Genomic DNA, 22,940 nt, shown 5'->3' with positions numbered 1-22,940 from the left:
TTAAAGAGAAATGCTTCTAACAGTCAACTATTGAGAATAATGTTTTAGGTTTTTTAATAAAAAAAAAGTAAGGTTAAGGAGGTTCTTTCCTGTTCCTAATTTACTAATCTTTTTAAAAAAAAATCATAAGTATTGAATTTTATCAAATTCTCTACTGATATTTTTCTCCTTTAATCTGTTAATGTGTTTGGTTACATATATGGATTTTCTAACATGAAACCATCCTAGCATACATGGGATAAATCCAACTTGGACATGTTATAGTATCTTTTTTATATATTGTTAAATTTCATTTGCTAATATATTACTGAGAATTCTTACATGTATTATCCTTGAGTGAAATAAAACTGTAATTTCTTTTCATAACATTTTTTGCACCTGGGTCATAATGGCCTCAAAGAGAGAATTCCCATCAATTTGGCCTTAAATAAAGAAATGGAATTTTAAACAGCCTTTGGAAACCCAACATACATGTAAGTTGGAGAACTTTAGAATTAGCTGCAACTTCTAACCCATCCTGGTCTTCAAATTAAAAATATAGATTCTTAGGTCTCATGAAAGATTTTGGATTTTTAGTAAGCACCTCAAATGTTACTGATAAAGATGATCCACTGACCATGCTTTGAAAAACAGCACCCTGGTAATGCAGACCTCCTGGCTTCCATCTGCTCTCATGGCAATAAGAGAAAGAGTTAAGACAGGCCCAACAGGACTACATGGTGGAGCTTCCAGTGAGTGAAAGAGGGGCAGAGCTGGAAAGGCTGAAAGCCCTTGATTCCCATTAGTCTCTCTTAGTAAGAGGACCACAGTGTGCCCAGGACAGTCGTATTCCAGCATAATTGGTAATCATTCCCCCTCTCACTTTAAAAATGTCCCAGTTGGGCTGTGTTTTCTCTCTCCTGTTGGAAGGCTTCAGGTTAGAGTCTTCTTTTTTATGGTAAGATAGGTCTGAGACTGCCTCAGGCTTGGATGGAAGGCCTCTCCTTCCCCATTTCAATGCCCTCTCCCAGTTCTGAAGGCTACATAAAAAGCAGCGTTTGAGAAGGCACAGGACGGACAAAAATGTATGCCTAAGATAGGGCTAAATACCCTTGCATTTCACATCATTCAGACCATTCACCAGGTGCAGAATCTACAAAGGAATTTGGGCCAAAGCCCTAGCTACTAATATCACAAAAATTACTTCTTCCCATAAAAGTCCATCATAGCCATGGTGAGCTGGTAGGAATTCTGAAGTGTGAACCACAGGGGAAAAAAAAAATGTTTCTAACTATCACAACTAACATATAATTTAAAAATAAATACATAAATCTTAAGTTCTACTTTTCCAATCTACTCAGGTGTCAACGGAGGAAAAAAGGTAGTCTGAGAGGTACTAGTTATTTAAAATGTCTAATTTCTAACACCAGTTCTTTCATGATTCTTTTCCTTGAAGACAAGGTCTCTACCCTTCGTTTGAACCAAAGTTCACTATAAGCCTCTGTATTTTCAGAAATCCAATTTACATACTAAAATTCATGACTGACTATGCTTATCCTCCAAAGAATATAAAGCAGGTATTCAACACACATTATTTCAAAGAATTGTATAGAAATATAAACTAGTATTTTAAATTATATTATCAATATTAAAATAAAATATACTGGCAGTATCTTATGTAAAAGACCTATAATTTTACTCACACATGAAACAATAAATTTATGGAATAAACCTGAATAATTAAAGGCATCTAAAACATTGATAGATATTTCCTATGTCCTCAGTACCTAGATTCAAAAACCCTCTCCCCAGTTCCAACATGCTTATTACCATAATTGTCAACTGCTCCTTTGCCATCACTTTATTACTTTTTCCTTCTTTACCATTTCTTTACAATCACACCACCACCACCTCATCGCCACCATCACAACAATAGCAGCAGCTACTTGCTGAGCACTCAGGATGTGCCAGGTGCTGCTGTGAGAGCTTAATGTGAATTAACTCATTTGATCCTTACAACAATCTTTTAAGTAAAGAAATATCCCAACTATATAGACGAGAAAACAAAGCACAGAGAGCATAATCTAGTAAGCGGTGGCACAGGTATCTGAACCAAAGCAGGCGTCTCAGCCTTCCATTAGAGTTGCCTTTCACAAATCACCCCACACCTTCAAAAATCTGCTTCCTGACTACACGATCTCTCATCTCTCTCCTTTTTGAAATTCACTCAACATAGTGTGAGGTTAGATGATCACTGTCATTAAAACATTCCTCTGCTTAATAATCTATTTTACCTAAAAATTAGTTACAAAATGTAGATCAAATGTGTACAAATCAGGTGTTCAAGATTCTTTTCATTTTGGACCCATCCTCTCTTTCTGGCCTCATTCTCTATTTAGCCCATCCCAGGAACACTAAGCTTAGAGGTGATCAGGAGTACATGCTTATTTTCTCACACAGCCTGGAACATAACAGGTGTCAAAAACGTTTGCTAGATTAATGACTAAAAGCCTTTATGGTTTTTCTCATACCTAGCTGTATGTTACTGAAATGCTAGGGTTCATGGTGTTCACAAAGAGATTTCTTTCCTAATTCCTTTTGAATAGTAAGATGATATTGTTTAAAAATCCAAAAATTCACCCATGACGAAATAAGGCACTTTAGAACAATTAAACCAGATAGTTTTTTCTCTTCTCTTCTCTTTAGCAAAAAAGTAGCAACTGGTGGCTCTACCCAACAGTGTGATTAAAGAAATAAAAGCATTCTTAATATTAGCAAGAATTTTATTACTAACCTGTTGAGGAATAATGGTATCTCTATAGCTTGGTAAAATTTTCAGGGTGACACTTCCACTAATATTTTTCAGTAATTCTTGTAATTCCTTTGGATTGTTTCCAACCTCATGGCCATTGACTTCTTTAATGATATCTCCCACATGAAGCAGACCCTGTCGATCTATCATCCCTCCATGAAGGATTCGGGCAATTACCAGATCATTATTTTCAACCCTAAATGTTACACCCTAAAGGAAATAAGGAATGGAATTATTGATTTTAGGTTGTTAGGAAGAAATCTTAAATAGTCATGAACATGTATGTATAAGAAAATAATTCCAAAAGTAGGTAAGTGAATCATTCCTACTTTTCCCATGTTCTCTCCTGACTCAATACTCCAATCTCATTAAACCACGTGCAACTGTGACAACATATACCAGGGGTCTGTGGCCTGTTAGGAACCGGGCCGCTCAGCAGGAGGTGAGTGGCGGGTGAGGGAGCAAAGTTTCATCTGCCGCTCTCCATCGCTCGCATTAGCGCCTGAACCATCCCCCCCAACCCCATGGAAACACTGTCTTCCACAAAACCAGTCCCTGGTGCCAAAAAGGGTGGGGACCACTGACATATACCATCCCTTAAAAAAGGACTTCCATGGTAAGGGTAACTTTGAAAATGAAACATATCTTAGGTGGCATTCCACAGGATAAAAGGAAGCTTGAAGGAGCAAGAAAACGTATTTGTGCATTCTGATGGCTTTGTTCCCGGCTTTTCTCATTTTTCCACTTCACTGTTCTTATAGTCAGAGCCCAGAAATAATCATGTCATCAGGAAATTGTCAACTTCGTTACTTATAGCGTCCTACCAATGTTTTCAATTTTTGTTAATTAATTTTTATTGGAGTATAGTATAGTCACTTCAATTTTTCATAACAACCTTCTTCTGTGTTTTGATACTACAATTAGCAAGCAACCTGAGTTTACTTCTTCAAAGGGTATAGGAAAAAAATAGTTATCTTTTGAAATGTTTGCTACTCATCGGCAAACTTCTTCTCGCCTCTACTTCAGTTTAACTTTTAATTTTGGTTTAATTTTGCATGCTAAATCAAGTTGAGAGAGCAACAGCTGTGTATTTTACACACAGGCCAAAAAAGACTGATAAAACAAACATGAATAAAGTTTTCATAATGATATAATTATGAAAGAGAGAAAAAATGATATAGAGTAGTGACTCAGCCACAAGTATGTCAGATTTCAGATTTAAGAGGGCACTGACTTATCAACTCACCAGTGGTTCCCCAGCTCTTTTGTGAATACCAAGAATACGAATGGCATCTACTGGTAATAACTGATTATTGATAGAAGAATTATTCATTTCTGGGCTTGATGGAGGTGACTCATAACACTTTGATGCCACAATATCATGGGCCTCCAAGAGTGACTAGAAGGATTCAAAACAGCCTGTGGTTATTAATTACAGATGGAATACAGATGGAATAAGTTACTAAAAATAACTTAGTTCATTATCCCAGTAGAGTACTAAAAATTTCACGAAAGGCACAATTATTAAATTCCCAAATATGAGTTAAATCAAGTATATACAGAATCTTTTTATGACATATAAGCATGTATCATTTTACTTATTATCAAACAATATTGTATTCCTTGTTTTAAAAGATCTGAAGAGACTGATAGAGTTTTGTAACTTTTTTTGAAAGCCTTATGTTTAACGGAAACTGAACCTAGATGTCCAAGTGTGATGCAATAGAGGCACTGAATTTCATTGCCACCACTGTCATCACCATCACTCGATATTTATCAATTCCTATTTATTAGTTATCATACAAATTCAAATGGCAAGGACCGTAAGTTTTATCCTAAGCCTGTTGTTAGCAACACCACATATTTTTCACATGTACAAAATGTCTGTTAAAAAGATATCCAGTGAATAAAAATTAGCATCTTATATCAGTGATAGGAAATTTCATATTACTAATAAAGGTATAAAACTTAAATTTTTTGGGGGAAAAAAGAGCCAGTAATGGTCCTGAATATAATACACTTTTACCTTCTACATTTACTGTATATGTGCTATCTTCATGGATGACTTTGATCTAGCTTTCTAGGAATTTCTTATAACTTGGGGGGTTATATTTATTTTTCATTTATACTGTAATTGTGTATACTAAACTTAAACCTAAATTTAAAAAAATTTTTTTAATGGTGGGAGTGAAAATTCAAACAAAAAAAAAAGATCAAAATAAAAGGGGGAAAATGTCAACAGGTTCAGAACAGAAGCAATCAGTATACGGGTTTAATTGGTAATTTTTGGTCATTTCATGAAAATAGTATAAGAGACTGAAGAAAAATATTCACAAATCCATATATAAGTATTATTCCTATAAATGCTGGAAGTTACTCAAATCACTAACCTGGGCTGCTTAGTTTTTACCATATATACTCTTCTTAGGCAATATTATCTACTCCTGTGACTTGAACCACTGCTTATACACTGAGAACTCCCTTGGTTCAGAACTCTCCTGAGCTTCAGATTCATATACTAAAAATCTGCCCACAACTGGCCAAAGTCATGATAATTTGACAAATCAAAACAAAACAAAACAAAACTAAGGATTGTAGAGGACTGAAACATACTGAATTAATGAAAACTCCATAAGTCCACAATGCTATTTAAAAAACAGGACTGAAAAAACCTCCTTTGTTACCATTTGAGATTGCTATTTTAAACAATTCTTTAGTTTGAAAGTTGGTAAAGCAAAGAATCTAGCATTTCCCTAACTTTTCAGTAGGAAATGCATTACAGGTTAACTAAACAGCTCAGTTGATGAGGAAAAGCTCTACTTTATATAAGAACACCAGCCAATAAATGTAGAATGAGAGAATTTGAAAAATGTCATTTTGTAACCTCTAATGAAAATATTGATTCAGGCAAGGATTATTAATTTATGTTCGTCAGTAGGTAAATGGTTGAAAGGAAACAGCATTTGTATAATGCTAGAATAATAACATACTAGATTACTTCCTAGTGGAAAGGCTTTCAAGGGTAGGATCAGGCTGTCATTGCCCTTAATCAAGGACTAATCTCAGCATCAGGAGTGATGGACCAACCAGGTATTATACGTTGTCTGATGCAGATTAATTTATGTTGTATCACCTTACTTAAGATGCATTCTAGTTCCAAATAATTAATTTGAATCATCTTTTAAGTAAAACTTCTGTTTATAAGAAATAGAAGGGATAACTAAACAACACAGCAGGAAAGCAACCAGATAAATCCAGGGAGTGGATTCTGCAGGACAATGGCCTGGTCTCTTCCATGGGTCAACATCATAATCAAGGGAGAAAGGGATGGTCCACCCAGATGCCACACATGGACCTAGGTTGAAAACTCATATGCACAAAGCAGCTATAAAAAATATTTTGGGGGAAATGGAGATATGTGAATATAGAATGTGTATTACATGAGACAGAGGTCCACTGAAATGAAAAAGTGGAAATCAACAACTGAAAAAAAGGGTAAGTTACAAAAAACGTGTGCAAAATGATCGCAATCAGTAAAGGAAAAAAATATGTATGTACATTTATGCCTAGAAAAAGTATGGAGGAATATGCACTATGGTAGTACAGTAGTGGATTGGGTAGTAAAAATGCAATGTCTTAATTTTTACTTGTTGCCATTTCATAATTTTATGTATTTATTAAACTTTATATAAATTTATGCATTAAATTTTATATACTTATATAAAAAATATAGCGTGCTTGAAAAGCTCTACCAGATGCTTCTAAGGTACTGCAAGCTTAATATGGCCAGTTACCTTAACATTAACATGTCCAAAACAGTTCTCCTAGAGTGGATGCCATCAACTGTCAGAAATCCTGTCCTTATCAACTTCCCACATTTCTCTTCTGCAGCTGTTACATGTAACCACTCACTAAGCCCTATTGATTTTGCTGCTTAGAACTTGAAAATCCTCACATTTCCCACTATCTGTACTGCCATCACAACTTCTTGCCTTGGTACAAAACCATCTGGCTCCACAATCTGACCTCTCCCTGTTTAATAACCACCACCACCCACCCACCCCCGCAATCCCGAGCCAAAGTTTCCCAATGTCCTCAGGATAAAGTCCAAATAACTTAGTATGCCTTATAAGGCCTCAACTAACTGGCCTCTTCACAAAGGTGTCTTTGACATGTGTTTGTATTTTTTGTACCTAAGATACAGATTTACGTAGGAACCATCTCACTATAAACGTACATAATTTTTGCAGTAACATTGTTAGAGAGTCACAGAAAGTCTCTGAGAAAAAGCAAAGGGGTGTTACCATTTGATTTTTAATGCTAAGATTTGCAATGGCAAGCAGGTGACACTTTATCCCAGGACCATTTATTGAACAGTCCATTCTTCCTCCACTAAAATGTAGTATCTCGGTCATAAATCAAGTTGCCATTTGTCTGTGGATGTATTTCTGGGGTTTCTATTTTTCTAATACTGCCCCAATACCACACTGTCTTAATTACAGGTTTATAAGAAGTCTCTCGACCTCCTTTTCTTCTGAAACTGATTCTTCTTTGGTAAACTGATTAACTCTTCACCTACATAGACAAACGCTTAAATTGCATTTATTTTTATTTTTTTACCTATGGAAAGTATGCTATGTCATAGTTTCTATCATCATACAGTTCTCTTTTGTTCCAAGGTCATCAACTGCACCCCAGTCTTAGAAGCAATACTGAAAATGTATACGGCTGGTCACAAGGAGGGCTGGGAAACAGTGGTAGTGAGGAAGAAAAATGCACTATCACAGGGAGAAAAACGTCCCCAGCATGTGGTGTGATGGTGAAGCAGGGCTGTTGTTGTTGTTGTTGTTGTTTTTTAATTACACAAAGAAAAATCCATTCTGATGTATTTCTGTGACAGACCCTATACATCTGTATAGTATGTGTGTCTGTTTATGTAGTCCCAGCAGAACGGGATATTAAAATATCTAAGTTGGAATTTGCAAAATATGGCCCTAAATAATCTTTAAAAAAACATGATCTTAAACTGAAACTTAACTACTAAAGGAGAATATTTTGGGAATACAGGGGACTTGGAAAGAAGAGCAACAGGGAAAGTTTACCTGGAAGTGAGGCTCTTTGAGTATACCAACCAGTTCTGCCACATTTTCATCCACATTTATTAGAGGAGTGATATCTTCAAGAATTTCGTTGACTAATTCCAAGTTATTATCACTGACAGCTTCTAGTTTTGAATCCTCTAGCCTCTCGTGAGCCTGAAAAGACAACAGTATATTAAAATAATAACACACACTGTTTTGCTCCAGACCACAGTTTTCTTCTTGATTTGTTTCCTTTTTATAAAGAAAGTTTTAAAAGATATTACTTGAAGGTTTGATTCATTGCAACCAAATCTTTCAATGAGAGGTAATATATAGATTTCAGAGTAAATGTTATCATGCAATATAATAAATCTTGGCCTCTATTCCTACCCTAAAAGTAATGGAAAACTCATTTTTATAACTAAACCATGAAAAAACTGAATAGGCCAATTTAAAAAATGTATTATATTTCCTACCTGACAGAATTTCCTAATGACTTTCTAGTCTAGACTCAAACTCTAAATGATACCGTTTATGCTTTATTAAATGATTAAGCATAATAAAAATAAAAAATAGGAACGTAATCGTTATATGGATTGTCATTAAAAAATAATGAAAATCATTTTGAGAACCCCAAATGATAATCCTAAAGCTATCATTTTCCAGTTTTGAAAATTCAGCAGAAAAAGGCAATTCAGCAAAGGCAACTCTTGAACTGAGCCTTGAAGGACCATATGATCTCATTAGGGGAATGATCCCCTTATGTCTCCATATCTTACGCTGATCTGTTTTTTTTAATCTCACAAACTTTTCCACAGAAAATGAACCATGAATCATACTGTCACAGGAAATACGTAGTCCTAATTATCCTTTAATAGTGGGAGTAAAGCAGAGTTTTAAATTCAAACTTAGAATGAACACTAAGCAGTCTCTATCTTTTAAGTGTTGTTTTTCTGATAAATGGTTGCTGTCTGATTTTGAAGACAGGTAGAGCATAACTATAAAGATTTAGTTTATAAATGAAAACATGCAAGATGACAAATCTCACACTTAACATTTTAAGATTCAGTTCTGTAAGTGACGAAAAATCCAAATTTCAAGCGGAAATAGTATCAAACTTTAACTTATCCCTATAATACTTTAGATGTTATTTCTACCATACGGAGTGGATCCTTCAGAGTTCTAACACATCTTCTAATTTTTTTTATTTTTAAATTATATTTTATTTAAACAAAAATATCATTTCACATGTATCAATGTAAAATTGTTAATGAGCTATCTAACAATCTTGGTTTTTGTATGTCATCTTCTAAATGATACATTTTCTAATCTTAAAAATGCATTTTTACATTTAAATATATTTTTCCAGGCAATTCACAAGGTTGAAATAAGTTTAAGTAGAAGAGAGGGGCTATACATTAGCAACATTTTAAAGAAACACCTCTGAAGAAGAAATTTTAAGTCATATGAAATAAACTGATACAGAAGAAATTATAACTGTTATGAAACAAAGAAAAATGTCAAAAGACCAAATGTAATTTAAACAGAGGAATGAGTTTCTACTAAATCTAGATAAGAAAAAAATTAGGAAGACTAGAGAATGCCACAAAGAGTGAGAATAGGTAAATCTATAATTTTCTTAAAGTATAATACAAGCCTAATAAAGACAGGATGATGAAGACATTCAGCATATATCACGGAATGATTATCACCACCATTGGGAAAAAAAGTAATGTACACAATTACTTAACTCTTACAAAACAAGCTAGAATTGCTAATTGCTTTAATACAAATATTCGTTGTTAATAAATCTAATGTAGCATCGTTAACGTTGCAAATACTTTTAATACTCTTATGGTAGCATAATAAATCTTAAAAAAAAGGAAGAAAAGAACTTTAACATTTATTGAGGGCTTTTGTTTTGTGCCCGGAACTATATTCTCAGCGCAGTATGAGATTGTGTGTGTGTACTCAGAAAATGTAGGTATGTTATTATCATCTTCACCTTATAGACACAGACACTGATGATGCAAAATGAGATACAGTGATTGCTTGAGTTCACACTACTGGTAAGTGGCTAAGTCAGGTAGTCCAACATCAAGGCTGGAGCTCTTACATACTAAAGCTTATTCGACTTTATCACTATATAGCCAGCTACTCTATCATCATCTTGCGGTTAATTATTTAATCTAAAACATTATGCATTACTCTCACTCATTTAAATGTGTGACATATGCTCTCATTGACTGCTAGTTGAGTTGTTGCTTCTTAGCATGGCTCTTCCAGTCTAGATGTATTAAGTTATACTCTTATAGTTCAAGAATACCATACACCCTTTCAACCTCCACCTGTTTGCTCAAAGAGCTATAAAGATCACCTGTTTCTCCAGGGAACAGATAATGACTGGCTTAAAATTTTCAGGAACTAAGCCAATATAGTTTCTACAATATCCTATGTTACTTTAGATACTGGTAGACTTTGATTAAATTCAAGTCTTTGGGAAAAGTAAAGGAACAGAAACGATCATTGACTTGAAAGCTCTAATACACTTCCCCTCCTTTCTATGTTCACCTACCTTATTGCTCCCAAATTTGGAGAGGACAGGAGGGAATGTGGAAAGACTGATGGCAAGAGAGAAAGAGGAAGTCAAGTGGAGGGCAGAATTATGCTATAAAAACAAATATACCTGAAGGTTTTTGCACATCAAAAACCTGGTACAGGGGCTTCCCTGGTGGCGCAGTGGTTGAGAATCTGCCTGCCAATGCAGGGAACACGGGTTCGAGCCCTGGTCTGGGAAGATCCCACATGCCGCGGAGCAACTAGGCCCGTGAGCCACAACTACTGAGCCTGCGCGTCTGGAGCCTGTGCCCCACAACAAGAGAGGCCGCGATAGTGAAAGGACCGCGCACCGCGATGAAGAGTAGCCCCCGCTTGCCGCAACTAGAGAAAGCCCTCGCACGAAACGAAGACCCAACACAGCCAAAAATAAATAAATAAATAAATAAATAAATAACCCTTCCCTCTACTTAAAAAAAAAAAAAAGCCTGGTACAGACTGGTTTTATGGTAGGAAAAAAAATCTCACTATACAATACATAAGTTCTCAGAGGAAGAAAAGTTTTTAAGTGAAACTGCAGCTATAATTATATTAATATGGAAAATTAATTTCTGAGATATAGCTGGGTTCAATCAAGATCAATTTTAGTTTTTCCAAGAAAGCAAATACAGGTCCATATTTGTTAATAAGTAACTTTTTAAGTTCTAGGATACTGTGAAAGAAGTTGAGACCTTTATTCACTTTAAAGTCAGAATTTATTTAGTAGCTTTCAAGAGGCAAGTACCAACTTGAATTTAACTAACCAAACAAGCAAACAAAAAAGACAAAGGAAATACTGAAAACGGACCAGAGAAACAGATATGAATCACATGCTATTTGAATAAATGGGTCTTGCTTCCTTTAAGAAAAAGCATTATTAGAAAGCTAGCACAACTCAATAAAAATATATGTCACCTGCCACAAGTGCTTGGAAGAACATGCCATGACTGGCTTTGTAGACTTGGAGTTGATACAAATATAGCCTAAGCCCTCTTGTATGTCCAGTTCTGAGAATCCTATTCACCACTGCACTTTAGAGAAATGAACTGCAGAGAAGAAAAGTTCTTTCAAAACTTCTGCGTATTTTATCCAAGCACAGTCCATCTATGCTTGCAAACAAACAAACAAAATATTTTAACAAAAGTTATGCACTATACGTGACAAATACCTGGTAATGATAATGGTATTGTGATTATGTGTAATAACCTTATCTTTCTCCCTTAAAAACAAAAATATCATAAATTTTGTTTCTGTCTTCTTAGAACATGGCTAAGTATATTGTAGTTGCTCATTAAGTATTTCTCGAAAAAGCTAAGTAAATAGGAGATAAGATTGACTATGGTCTAGAGACATCCTCTTCTTTTATTCCAGAGACTTTTGAACAAAAAAGATAAAGACAAGTTCACAAATAACCAAAAAATAAGAATTTGAGCAGAAAGTGGAAATAAGACAGAGAGAATGGAGAATTCATTTTTTATTTTGCTTCTGCATATATAATATCAAAAAGGATGAGATCTGTTCTGTTGAAAAAAATGGATGAAATAAGTGTAACTAAATTAGAACTGAATTCTTCAATGAGTAAAGAACTTGTCATCTAGTTAACCAAAAAAAGTTCAAATTCTTAGATTAGATAAACAATATCTCAAGGCACTCAGGGAGCTGAGCCACTCTTAGAGATACCTGTAGAATTAGGAGACCCACACAGATGTCAAAGAACTAAAAATGGGATTCTTATACTTTTTAAAAGGAGAAAGGGCTTTTTACAAAGCTTGGCTTTAATAGTATTCAGAGAAAATATAAAAGAATCTTTTTATAATCATTGAGTGGCAAAGACATAACTATGATGCCAAATCCGGAAGCTATAATTTAAACAAACAAAAACAGGCCCAATAAAATAAACTGCATTGAACATTTAAAATCGAACATTTAAAATTTCTTCTTGTCAGAAATCAGCAAAGTCAAAATACAAATGACAAACTAGGGTCAAAATACTTACGAATCATATTACAGACCAAAGGTTAACTTCTCTCTCTCTCTCTCTCTCTCTCTCTCTATATATATATACACACATACAGAGAGAGAGAGAGAGGATTTCTATAAAACAGTAAGAAAAAGATCAGCAACACACTAAGAAAAATGGGCAAAGAATATGAAAAATTCACAAAAATGGAAATTCAAATACTTCTTAAACATATGAAAAGATATACAACCTCCTTCATGATAAGAGAAGTGCAAACTAAAACTACACTGAAATACTTTTTTAAAAAATGAGATTGGCAAGTATAAAATTCTGGTAACATACCATGTTGGTGAGAATATGGCAGAAGAGAGGCATTCTCGCACATTCTTTTCTGGTGGGAACACACTAGTGAGCAGTTTGACTATATCTACCAAAATTACAATGATTCTTTTAAGATTTATCTTAGAGATATACATACATATGCAAAATAACATGTAGCAAGACTGCATATTACAGCATGACTTGTAAGTGAAAAAGTCACCTAAATATCTATCAGAAGTTTGACTAAAAAATTTTGTTATATTCATGCAATGGAATATTATGCCACTTTTACAGAGAACGAAGGTTCTCTGTAGGTACTGATATGGAATCATATGCACAAAAAAGTCAAAATTTAGAACAGAAAGTATAAACCCACAGCTACTATTATATTTAGTAGTGAATAATATTATATTTAACACATGCTTTTCCCCTAAGATTGTGAACAAGATAAGGATGTCTGCTCTCTTCATTCTATTGAACATTTGTACTGAATCTTCTAGCCAGGACAATTAGTCAAGAAAAAAAACAAATAAGAATATAAAAAAGAATGTATATGTACAACTGAGTCTCTTTGCTGGACAGCAGAAATTAACACAAAATTGTAAATCAACTATATTTCAATTAAAATAAATAAAAAAGAACCAATGAAGAAAGTTTCAAAGAAAAAAAAAGGAAAAAGAAATAAATAAAAGGCATTCAGATAGGAAAGAAGTGTAGAAAGAAGAAAACTTACCAACCTAGAATTATACCTATACAGTCAAATTATCCTTCAAGAGTGAAAGAGAAATAAAGACTTTTTGTCAGACAAACAAAAATTGAGGGAATTTGTTGCTAGTAGACCTGCCTTGAAAACAATGTCCTCTCAGAGAGAGGACTATAGGTCCAAAACTGAGATCTCCATAAAGAAAAAAGCATTAGAGAAAAAATAAATGAAAGTAATAAAATCTTTTTAAAAATTCTTAATTAATCTAGTAGATTAACTCTTCAAAAATAACAGCAACAGTGTATTTGATGATTACAGCTTATGGGTAAATGAAATGACTGACAGCCATGCTATAATGGAGAGATTGGAAATATTCTGTTATGAGGTAGTTACTTCATGTAACTACTGTATTATTATACTACAGTGAAGTAATATAGTGTTATTTGAAAGTAGACTTAGATTAGCTGTAAATGTGCACTGCAAAATCAAGGGGAAACCACTAAAATCTTTTAAAAAAATAAATATAACTGATATGAGTTAAAAGAGGAGAAAAAATGAAGTCATATAAAATGCTCAATTAAAACGGAGATGGCAGAAAATGAATAGAAGACCAAACAATAAGAAAATAAGACTCAAGTACATGTTGTCTACAAAAAACCCACTTTAAATATAAAGACACGGGTAGATTAAAAGTAAAGATAATGAGGAAGACATACCATGCTAACACTAATCAAAAATTATCAGGAACAAAGAGAAACATTACATAATAAAGAAGACATAACAATCTATAACGTAAATGCTCCTAACAACAGAGCATCTAAATATATGAAGCAAAATTTGATAGAACTTCAAAGAGAGACAGTTTAATCCACTATTGTAGTTGGAGGCCTCAACACTCCTCTATCAGCAACTGACAGATCCAGCAGGCAGAAAAATCAGTAAGGACAGAGTTAAACTGAACAGCACCATCAATAAACTTCATCCAACAACAGTAGAGTGCACATTCTTCTTAAGCTCACATGGAACATTCACCAAGATTAACCACAGTATGGGCCATAAAACATACCTTAGCAAGTTTATAAGAATAAAGATTATAAAAAGTATAATAAAAATCCCAGCTACATTTGTTGGAGACAAATCAACACACTTCTAAATAAGACATGAGTCAAAGAAGAAGTCTCAAGAGAAATTTGAAAAAATCTGAACTAAATGAAAATGAAAATACAACTTATGAAATTTTGTGGGATGCAGTGACTGCAGTATTTAAAGGGAAATTTATAGCACTGAATGCATATTTAGAAAAGAAGAAAGATCTAAAATCAATAATCTAAACTTTCAGCTTGGGAAACTCAAGACAGAAGATCAAATTAAATCCAAATTAAATAAAATAATAAAATTTAGAGCAGAAATTAATGAAACTGAAAACATGAAATCAAAGAACCAAAAGCAGGTTCTTCGAAAAGATCAATAAAATTGATAAACTTCTTACCAGCTTAACTAAGATAAAAGGGATAAGACATGAATTTACTAATATCAGAAATGAAAGAGGCCATCACTACTGATGTCTTGGATAATAAAGGAATGGTATGAACAATTCCATGCACATAAATTTGATAACCTAGATGAAATGGACCAATTCCTTGAAAAACACAATCCACCAAAACTCATAAAAGGACATACAGATAATCTGAGTAGCCCTATATCTGTTAAAGACATTACATCAATAATTAATAACCTTCCAAAACGGAAAGCACCAGGTCCAGATGGGTTCACTGGTAAATTCTACCAAACATTTAAAGAAGAAATTATACCATTTCTTTATAGTCTCTTCTAGAAGGCAAAGGAAACACTTCCTAACTCAACCTATAAAGGCCAGCATTACTCTAATACCAAAACCAGAAAAAAGACATTACATGTTATTATACATGCATCAAAACCCATCAAATGTACAACACAAAGAGTGAACCCTAATGTAAACTATGGACTTTAGCTAAGAAGGCTTTAGATTTATAGAAAAACTCAGCAGAAAATACAGAGAATTCCCATATATCTGCTCCCCTACCCCTGGTTTCCCTTATTCATATCTTGTATTAATGTGATAAATGTTATAATTAATGAGCTAATATTCATACACCCTTATTAACTAAAGCCTATAGTTTACATTTCCATGGATTTTGACTTTTAAGTTGTACAGTTCCAATGGTTTTGACAGATGCATAATGTCACTCATACACCTTAAAAGTATCATACAGAATAGTTTCACTGCCCTAAAAATGTCCTGTGATCCACCTAGTCATCCCTCCCTTATACTCCCCAAACTGTCAACTACTGACTTTTTTGGTACTGTCTCTATAGCTTTTGCTTTTTCCGGAATGTCATATAGTTGGAATCATACAGTGTGTAGCCTTTTCAGACAGGCTTCTTTCACTTAGCAATAAGCATTTAAGGTTACTCCATCTCTTTTCATGGCTTTATCGCTTATTTCTTTTTATTGCTGAATGATATTCCATTTTATGGATGTACCACACTGTGTTTATCCATGCACCTATTGAAGGACATCTTGGTTGCATACAAGTTTTGGCAATTATAAATAAAGCTACTATAAACATTCATGTGTTTGTTTCTGTGTGGACACAAATGATCAATTCACTTGGGTAGATGTCAAGGAGCACAATCACTGGATCACTGGATTTAGCTTTGTAAGAAATTGCCAGACTGTCTTCCAAAGTAGTTGTACCATTTTGCACTGCTACCACCAATAAATGAGCAGCTTACCTTTTAGGATATATGTTCTGCAAATATTTTCTTCCAGTCTGTAGCTCACCTTTTCATTTTCTTAATGGTGTCTTTTGCAGAGGAAATCTAATTAATCAAAATTTTCATTATGCCTTATGCTCTTTATGTCTTATCTAAGAAGTCTTTCTCTAATCCAAAGTCACAAGGAGTTTTTCCCTTATGTGTCTTTTTAGAATTTTTTTAGTCTTAGCTCTTACATTTAGATCTATGATCTATTTTTAGCTAATTTTTGCATATAGAGTGGGGAAAAAGATAATGTTCATTTTTTTGCATATGAATATTCAATGTTTCAGGAACATATATTGAAAAGACTATCATTTCTTCATTGAATTATCATAGCGCTATTAACAAAAATCAGTTGACCATGTAAGTGGTCGTCTCTTTCTGGACTCTATTCTGTGCCATTGATCTGTATGCTGATACTGCATTGTCTTCATTACTGTAGGACAACAGTAATCCTTGAAATCAGGTTGTGGAAGATATCAAATTTTGTTCTTTTCCAAAATTGTTTGTCTGGTCTAGGTCCTTCATCATCTTGTCAGTCTGAAATTTTGGCTGGGATTATACTGAATCTTTAGCTCGGTTTCCAGAGAATTAACATTTTAAGATTATTGAGCCTTCCATTTCCTTCATTTATGTAAGTATGTATGTATGTATGCCTTTAATTTCAGCAATGCTTTGTAGTTTTCAGTGTAGTTTCAGTTTCAGGTCTTGCACATATTTTTAAAAAATTATTTCTTTTTCATTAAATTACAATTTCCAATTGTTCATTGCTAGTATATAAAAATACAGTTGATTTACATAGATTAATCTTTTATCTTGTGTCCTTGCTAAACTCACTAATTAGTCCTAGAGGGTTTTTTTTTTTCTTCCTTCTGATAGATTCTTAGGATTTTTGGCATAGATGATAATGTCATCCTTGAATAAAGACAGTTAATTTTTTCCTCTTCAATCCGTATGCCTTTTATTTTTTTTTCCTCGCATTTTGCTCTAGCAAAGACTCCCCGTACAAAGTCGAAAGGAAGTGATAACAGTTGAACAGAAGTGATCTTAGAAAGCATTTTATCTTCCACCATGAATTACGATGTTAACTGTAGGGTTTTTATAGATGCCCTTCATTAGGTTGAGGCAATTTTCTTCTATTCTTAGTTTGCTGAGTTTTTATCAGGAATGGATATTCAATTTTGTAAAATGCTTTTCCCACAACTATGAACATCATCAAACGATTTTGCTTATCATGTCATTAAAATGGTGACAAACATTTATTGGTTTTCAAATGTTAAGAAGCTTGTATTTTTAAGACAAAACTCACTTGGTAATGAGGTATTATCCTTTTTGTATGTTGCTAGATTTGATTTGCTAATATTTTCTTAAGAACTTGAAGTCTATGTCCATGAGGGATACTATTCTGTAGTTCTCTTTAACTGAACTGTTTTTAGCTGGTTTTGTTATCAGGGTAACACCAAGACCAGTAAAACAAAATTGGAAATGTTCCCTTCTCTTTCTTTTTTCTAGAAGAAATCATGTAAAATTGGCATTATTTCTTCCTTAAATGTTTGAATTTTCTTTTGAAGCCATCTAGGCTGGAGCTTCAAGTTTTGTGTTTTCTTAAAAAAATTTATTTATTTATTTATTTTTGGCTGTGTTGGGTCTTCGTTTCTGTGCGAGGGCTTTCTCTAGTTGCGGCGAGCAGGGGCCACTCTTCATTGCGGTGTGCAGGCCTCTCACTGTCGTGGCCTCTCTTGTTGCGGAGCACAAGCTCCAGACGCGCAGGCTCAGTAGTTGTGGCTCACGGGCCTAGTTGCTCCGCGGCATGTTGGATCTTCCCAGACCAGGGCTTGAACCCATGTCGCCTGCATTTGCAGGCAGATTCTCAACCGCTGCGCCACAAGGGAAGCCCGTGGAGCTTCACGTTTTAAACTGCAAATATTCAATTATAAAAAACAGATATAGTGCTAGTCAGGTTATCTACTCTTATCTAGGTTTTAGTCATTTGCATCTGTCAGGAAATTAGCTTCATCTAGTTATATTTATTGCCATAAAGTTGCTCACATTATTTCTTATTATTCTTGCAATGTCTGTTGGATTTGTAGCAACGTCCTCTCTTTCACTTCTGATACTGATAATTTGTGTCTAGCTAGAGGTTTACCAATTGTATTAATATACTAAGAGTTATATTGATTTTTTTCTATTTGTCTTTTTTATATTCACTCATCTTTATTATTTACTACTTTCTGCTTATTTTGAGTTTAATTTGTTCTTCTTCTATTTGCTTAAGGTGTACACATGAACATTGATTTAAATATTGTTCTTTTCTAATATAGGCATTTCCCTCCAAGCGCTGCTTTGTTGCACCCCACAAGTTCTGACATGTATTTTCATTTCATTCAATTCAAAATATTTTTTATGTTTCTTTGTGATTTCTCCTTTGACCCATGGCGATTTCGAAGTATGCTGTTTAATTTCCACATATTTGGGGATTTGCGGAATAACTCTGTTATTAATTTTTAGTTTGATTTTGCTGTAATCTGTACTAGTTTCCTAGGTCTGTTATAACAAACTGAGTGTGAACTCTGCCCAATGTCCCACATGTTATGAGGACTTTGCACTCAGGCTGGTGGGAATGCCAACTAAACTATTCCCCATCCCTTGTGAGCCCTGGAAATTGTTTGGCCTACTGTGCTTTCCAGTGGGTCTTTCCTTGGACGCTAGACCTGTGCTTCACATATGCACAATCAGCACTCAGCCAGAGATTTGAGGGCACCCCTAAGCAAATCTCCTTAGCTTCCTCCTCCCTGATACTCTGCTACACAAATTCCAGTCACCTCCACCTCCCCAAATGCCAAGCTCTATTAAGACTGCTGTGCTGTTTGTGCTTCCTCTTTCTGCACTGCAGCATGGAAACTACCCTCAGACAGTTTCATAATGCTCACCTCATTTCTTTCCTTTCTCTCAGGCATCACAATCCTGTGCTGCCTGTTGTCCCATGTCTGAAGATGGTCACCCCCCTCCACCTTTGTGCTAACTTTTCTAGTTTCCGGAGTGAGGGTAATTCAAGTCTATTTTCTCTCCCTTATAGCTTGGGTGGAATTTATTCATTCTTATAATTTTACTTTTGGTGGCTACCCTAGAGATCTCAACATGCATCCCTTTTTTTTTAAAATTTATTTTATTTTTGGCTGTGTTGGGTCTTCGTTGCTGCATGTGAGCTTTCTCTTGTTGCGGCGAGCAGGGGCTACTCTTCGTTGCAGTGCGCAGGCTTCCCATTGTGGCGGCTTCTCTTGTTGCAGAGCACAGACTCTAGGTGCGTGGGCTTCAGTAGTTGTGGCACACGGGCTCAGTAGTTGTGGCGCACGGGCTTAGTTGCTCTGTGGCCTGTGGGATCTTCCTGGACCAGGGCTCAAACCCATGTCCCCTGCATTGGCAGGTGGATTCTTAACCACTGCACCACCAGGGAAGCCCCGCATCCCTGACTGTTTACACAACCTTAAGACATTACTTTTACCACTTTTTGAATAATGAGAGCATCTTACAATTGTCTGAATCACTAAGTCGTTCCTTTTCGGCTATCATCTGCACATATTTCATTTATATACATGCTATAAGTGCCACAAGACATTACTATTATTTCATCTTAAAAATCAGTATGATTTTATATTTACTCACTAATGTTCCCTTTATTTTGTCATTCTTTCTGCCTGAAGAACTTCCTTTTGCATTTATTGTTGAGTAAATGGAGACAATTTTTCTCAGATGTTGTTTGTCTAAAAAGAAAATCCTTATTTTGCTTTCATTTCTGAAGGTTGCTTTTGCTGAAAAGGGAATTTGAGGTTGAAAGTGTTTTTCTTTGAAAACTTTAAGGATCTCAATCCACTCTGTTATGACTTCCATAACAGAGTTCGTTTTATTGCTAACCATTAGTCTTACTGTTTCTCCTTAATGTGTCTTTCTTCTCCAGTTGCTTTACAAATTTTCACTTTATCTTTGATTTTCAGGAGTTTGTGATATTCTGAGGAATGTTTTGCTTTGTATTTTCCCTGCCAGGGGGTTCACTTGCCTTCTTGAATCTGTCAGTTGATGTTGTTGTTCATTAGGTTTGAAAATTCTCGGCCATTGTGTCTTGAACTATTTCTTCTGTCCCATTCCCCCTCTCCCTCTTTCTGGGATATTAATTGCATGTGTATTTGATCTTTTTGAGTATGCCTCACATATTGTCTTTTCCAGACATACTTTTCTATGAATTTCGGTTTAGATGTTTTCTGTTGACCTGTCTTCAAATTCACTAATCTTCTTTTCTGCTGTGTTTAGTCTCCTAATGGCTTGGCCAAAAAGTTCATTAGGTTAACAAGTATGTTGTTCAATAAAATTCCTGGTGAAGATGAAAAATGTGCCTTTTATTTTTACTTAAAACCAAATGAACTTTTTGGCCAACCCAATATCAAACCCATCAAATGAGCTCTTAACCAGATACTGTATTTTTGAGTCCTTGAATAACCATTTGATTGTTTTTGATTCTTATTTTCTAGTAATATTTTAAATGTCTTCATTTTTTCCCACTTTTTTCTTCTATTAAAAATATGTTATTTAGGGACTTCCCTGGTGATCCAGTGGCTAAGACTCCAAGCTCCCAATGCAGGGGGCCGGGGTTTGATCCCTGGTCAGGGAACTAGATTCCACAAGCTGCAACTAAGAGTTCGCATGCCACAACTAAAGATCCCACACGCAGCAACTAAGACCCAGTGCAGCCAAATAAATAAATAAATAAAATATTTTTTCAAGCCCCAAAAAACAAGGTATCACTTAAAAAAAATATGTTATTTAAAAATCTTTGTTTATAAACTTTAATAAAAGGGTCATCTATGGGACTGCTTCTGTTGTCTTTCTCATGATTATTAGTCACATGCCCCTGCCTTTCCACAGGTCTAGCAATGTATGGCTCGCTGTTTCCTCAGCAATTTATCCATTTTTCTCCCTACTTGTGCTGGGAGTGTTGGCCTGCTGTGACTTATTATCTCTTTCCTGGAAGAAAGTCCTCCCTTCCTCCTGGGATTTCCGTGCCTTCAATGTAAGGAATACCCAACTACTATTGCTTTTATTTTTTGAGAAGCTGCTTGAATGTTGGATACTACTGGGTGACTCTCTTCCTAATTTCAATTTTATCATCAAAAGATTACAGTAGCACTTCAGCTGCTCAAAAGTCATCCAGCCATTTCACTTGTTAAGAACAGTGAACAAGATAATCTTCTGAAAGGCCAATATCAGTGACACAAAAGCCAAAAATTTTTTACGCACAGAAATTCTTAAGAATACACACACACAGAGACACACAAACACAGCTTGTGCTGTGGTAGAAACAGCACAGAATTTGAAGCAACAAGATCTGGTCTAAATATTTTTGTCATTTACTAGCTAAGTGACCCTAGGCAAATAATTTTTCTATTTTTAAAACTTAGTTTTCAATTCATAAAGTTGTTGCAAAGATGGAACGGTATATTTTAAAAACCCTTATAAACAATAAGCACATTGTAAGATGACTTACATAATATTATCTAGTTTTGAAATCTACATCTAAAAGCTGTAAATTAAATAAACATGGAGATGGGGTGCAATAGATACACTGGCAATAAAAACTGACAACCAACAGTAAGTATGATATCAAGGGAGAAGTAAACACTACTTTTAAAGTAGCAATAAGAGCTCAGGGCGAGCAATTTAATTAACAGGCTTAAACAGCCCTTACTTATTTCAACAGACCCTGAAACTATTACTTTATCTCAACACAGTATAGTGACTGACATTTGTTACAAGAAGCTTGTATTTGAAGGAAAATCATATCCCATATATTATTATTAAAGGAATATCTAATACATTTTTGAAAGACTACAGTCAAAAATGACTAAAATAAAAATTCTAGTTGGGTGATCTGCAAGTGGATAAGTTTCTACTTAGAAACCAAAGCTTTTATGTCACATGATCTTAGAATGATTACACTGATGAATAAAATGAAGAATCTGCATCATTAACTCACTCCTACTAATAGAACACTTTGTAAAAAGTATGATTTTTCAGAACTCTTAGAAGAAGACAAGTAAGAGACTATGGCTAAAAAATGATCACAGGAGAGGGTGAAATCAACATTTTAGGAATCACAAGATGGTTACATGAAGAAAAGGTCAGAGACATAAACGATAAGGTCCTACTGTATAGCAAAGGGAACTATATTCAGTATCTTGTAAGAGAAATAAAAGGGAAGAAAAGAAAAAGAGAGGGTATATGGCTCAGGTTCTTGAAAGCAAGAATCATCTGAAGAATGCAAGAGCACGGTTGTGAAATAGTTAATACGCTAAGCTTTAGTGACATTTACAAAAATTATTACAGGGAAATAGTATAATTGAAATGAAACTGGGCCAAAAATGGTTGTAAAAATATATTTATGGATGAGTTAAAAAGATTACTAGAGAGTTGCTTATGGAAACAGACTCAAAATGTCAGGGTTACCAAGAAAAAACAAGATTTCAAAAAGTACTAGATATAGGAAGTCAAGAACTGAAATGAAAAAACAGGTACATGGTCCAATGTAAAAGAAGAAAGTCAGTACCTCGTTGCTGAAAACGGAGACAGGACCAGAATCTTTTCCACAGACCTCCGTTATAATACAACTGTTCAGTTATTATTTCCCTAAAACTTTAAAGT

At 34.6% G+C, this 22,940-nt stretch overlaps 1 protein-coding gene and 1 long non-coding RNA gene across 8 annotated transcripts in view; both read right to left on the bottom strand.

Annotated features, from left to right (window-relative positions):
* The window catches only part of PALS2 (protein associated with LIN7 2, MAGUK p55 family member), a 111,172-nt gene that overhangs the window by 31,167 nt on the left and 57,065 nt on the right, over nt 1-22,940 (bottom strand). For all 7 annotated transcript variants that reach the window (XM_082471911.1, XM_082471913.1, XM_082471915.1 and 4 more), the window contains exons 3-5: nt 7,894-8,046; nt 4,038-4,190; nt 2,774-3,001 (exon numbers count right to left, since the gene is read on the bottom strand). In XM_082471911.1, coding sequence (XP_082328037.1) covers nt 2,774-3,001; nt 4,038-4,190; nt 7,894-8,046 — 534 coding nt within the window. The remainder of the gene's footprint in view (nt 1-2,773; nt 3,002-4,037; nt 4,191-7,893; nt 8,047-22,940) is intronic.
* On the bottom strand, nt 8,137-14,181 carry LOC309665609. Its single transcript, XR_014266572.1, has 2 exons — nt 10,917-14,181; nt 8,137-10,583 (listed from the first exon to the last, which is right to left on the bottom strand). It is a non-coding gene; the product is annotated as an uncharacterized lncRNA (long non-coding RNA).

Source organism: Balaenoptera physalus (genome assembly GCF_965194825.1).
Source record: "Balaenoptera physalus genome assembly, chromosome: 8".
NCBI lineage: Eukaryota > Metazoa > Chordata > Mammalia > Artiodactyla > Balaenopteridae > Balaenoptera > Balaenoptera physalus.
This window is presented reverse-complemented; position numbering and strand designations above follow the sequence as displayed.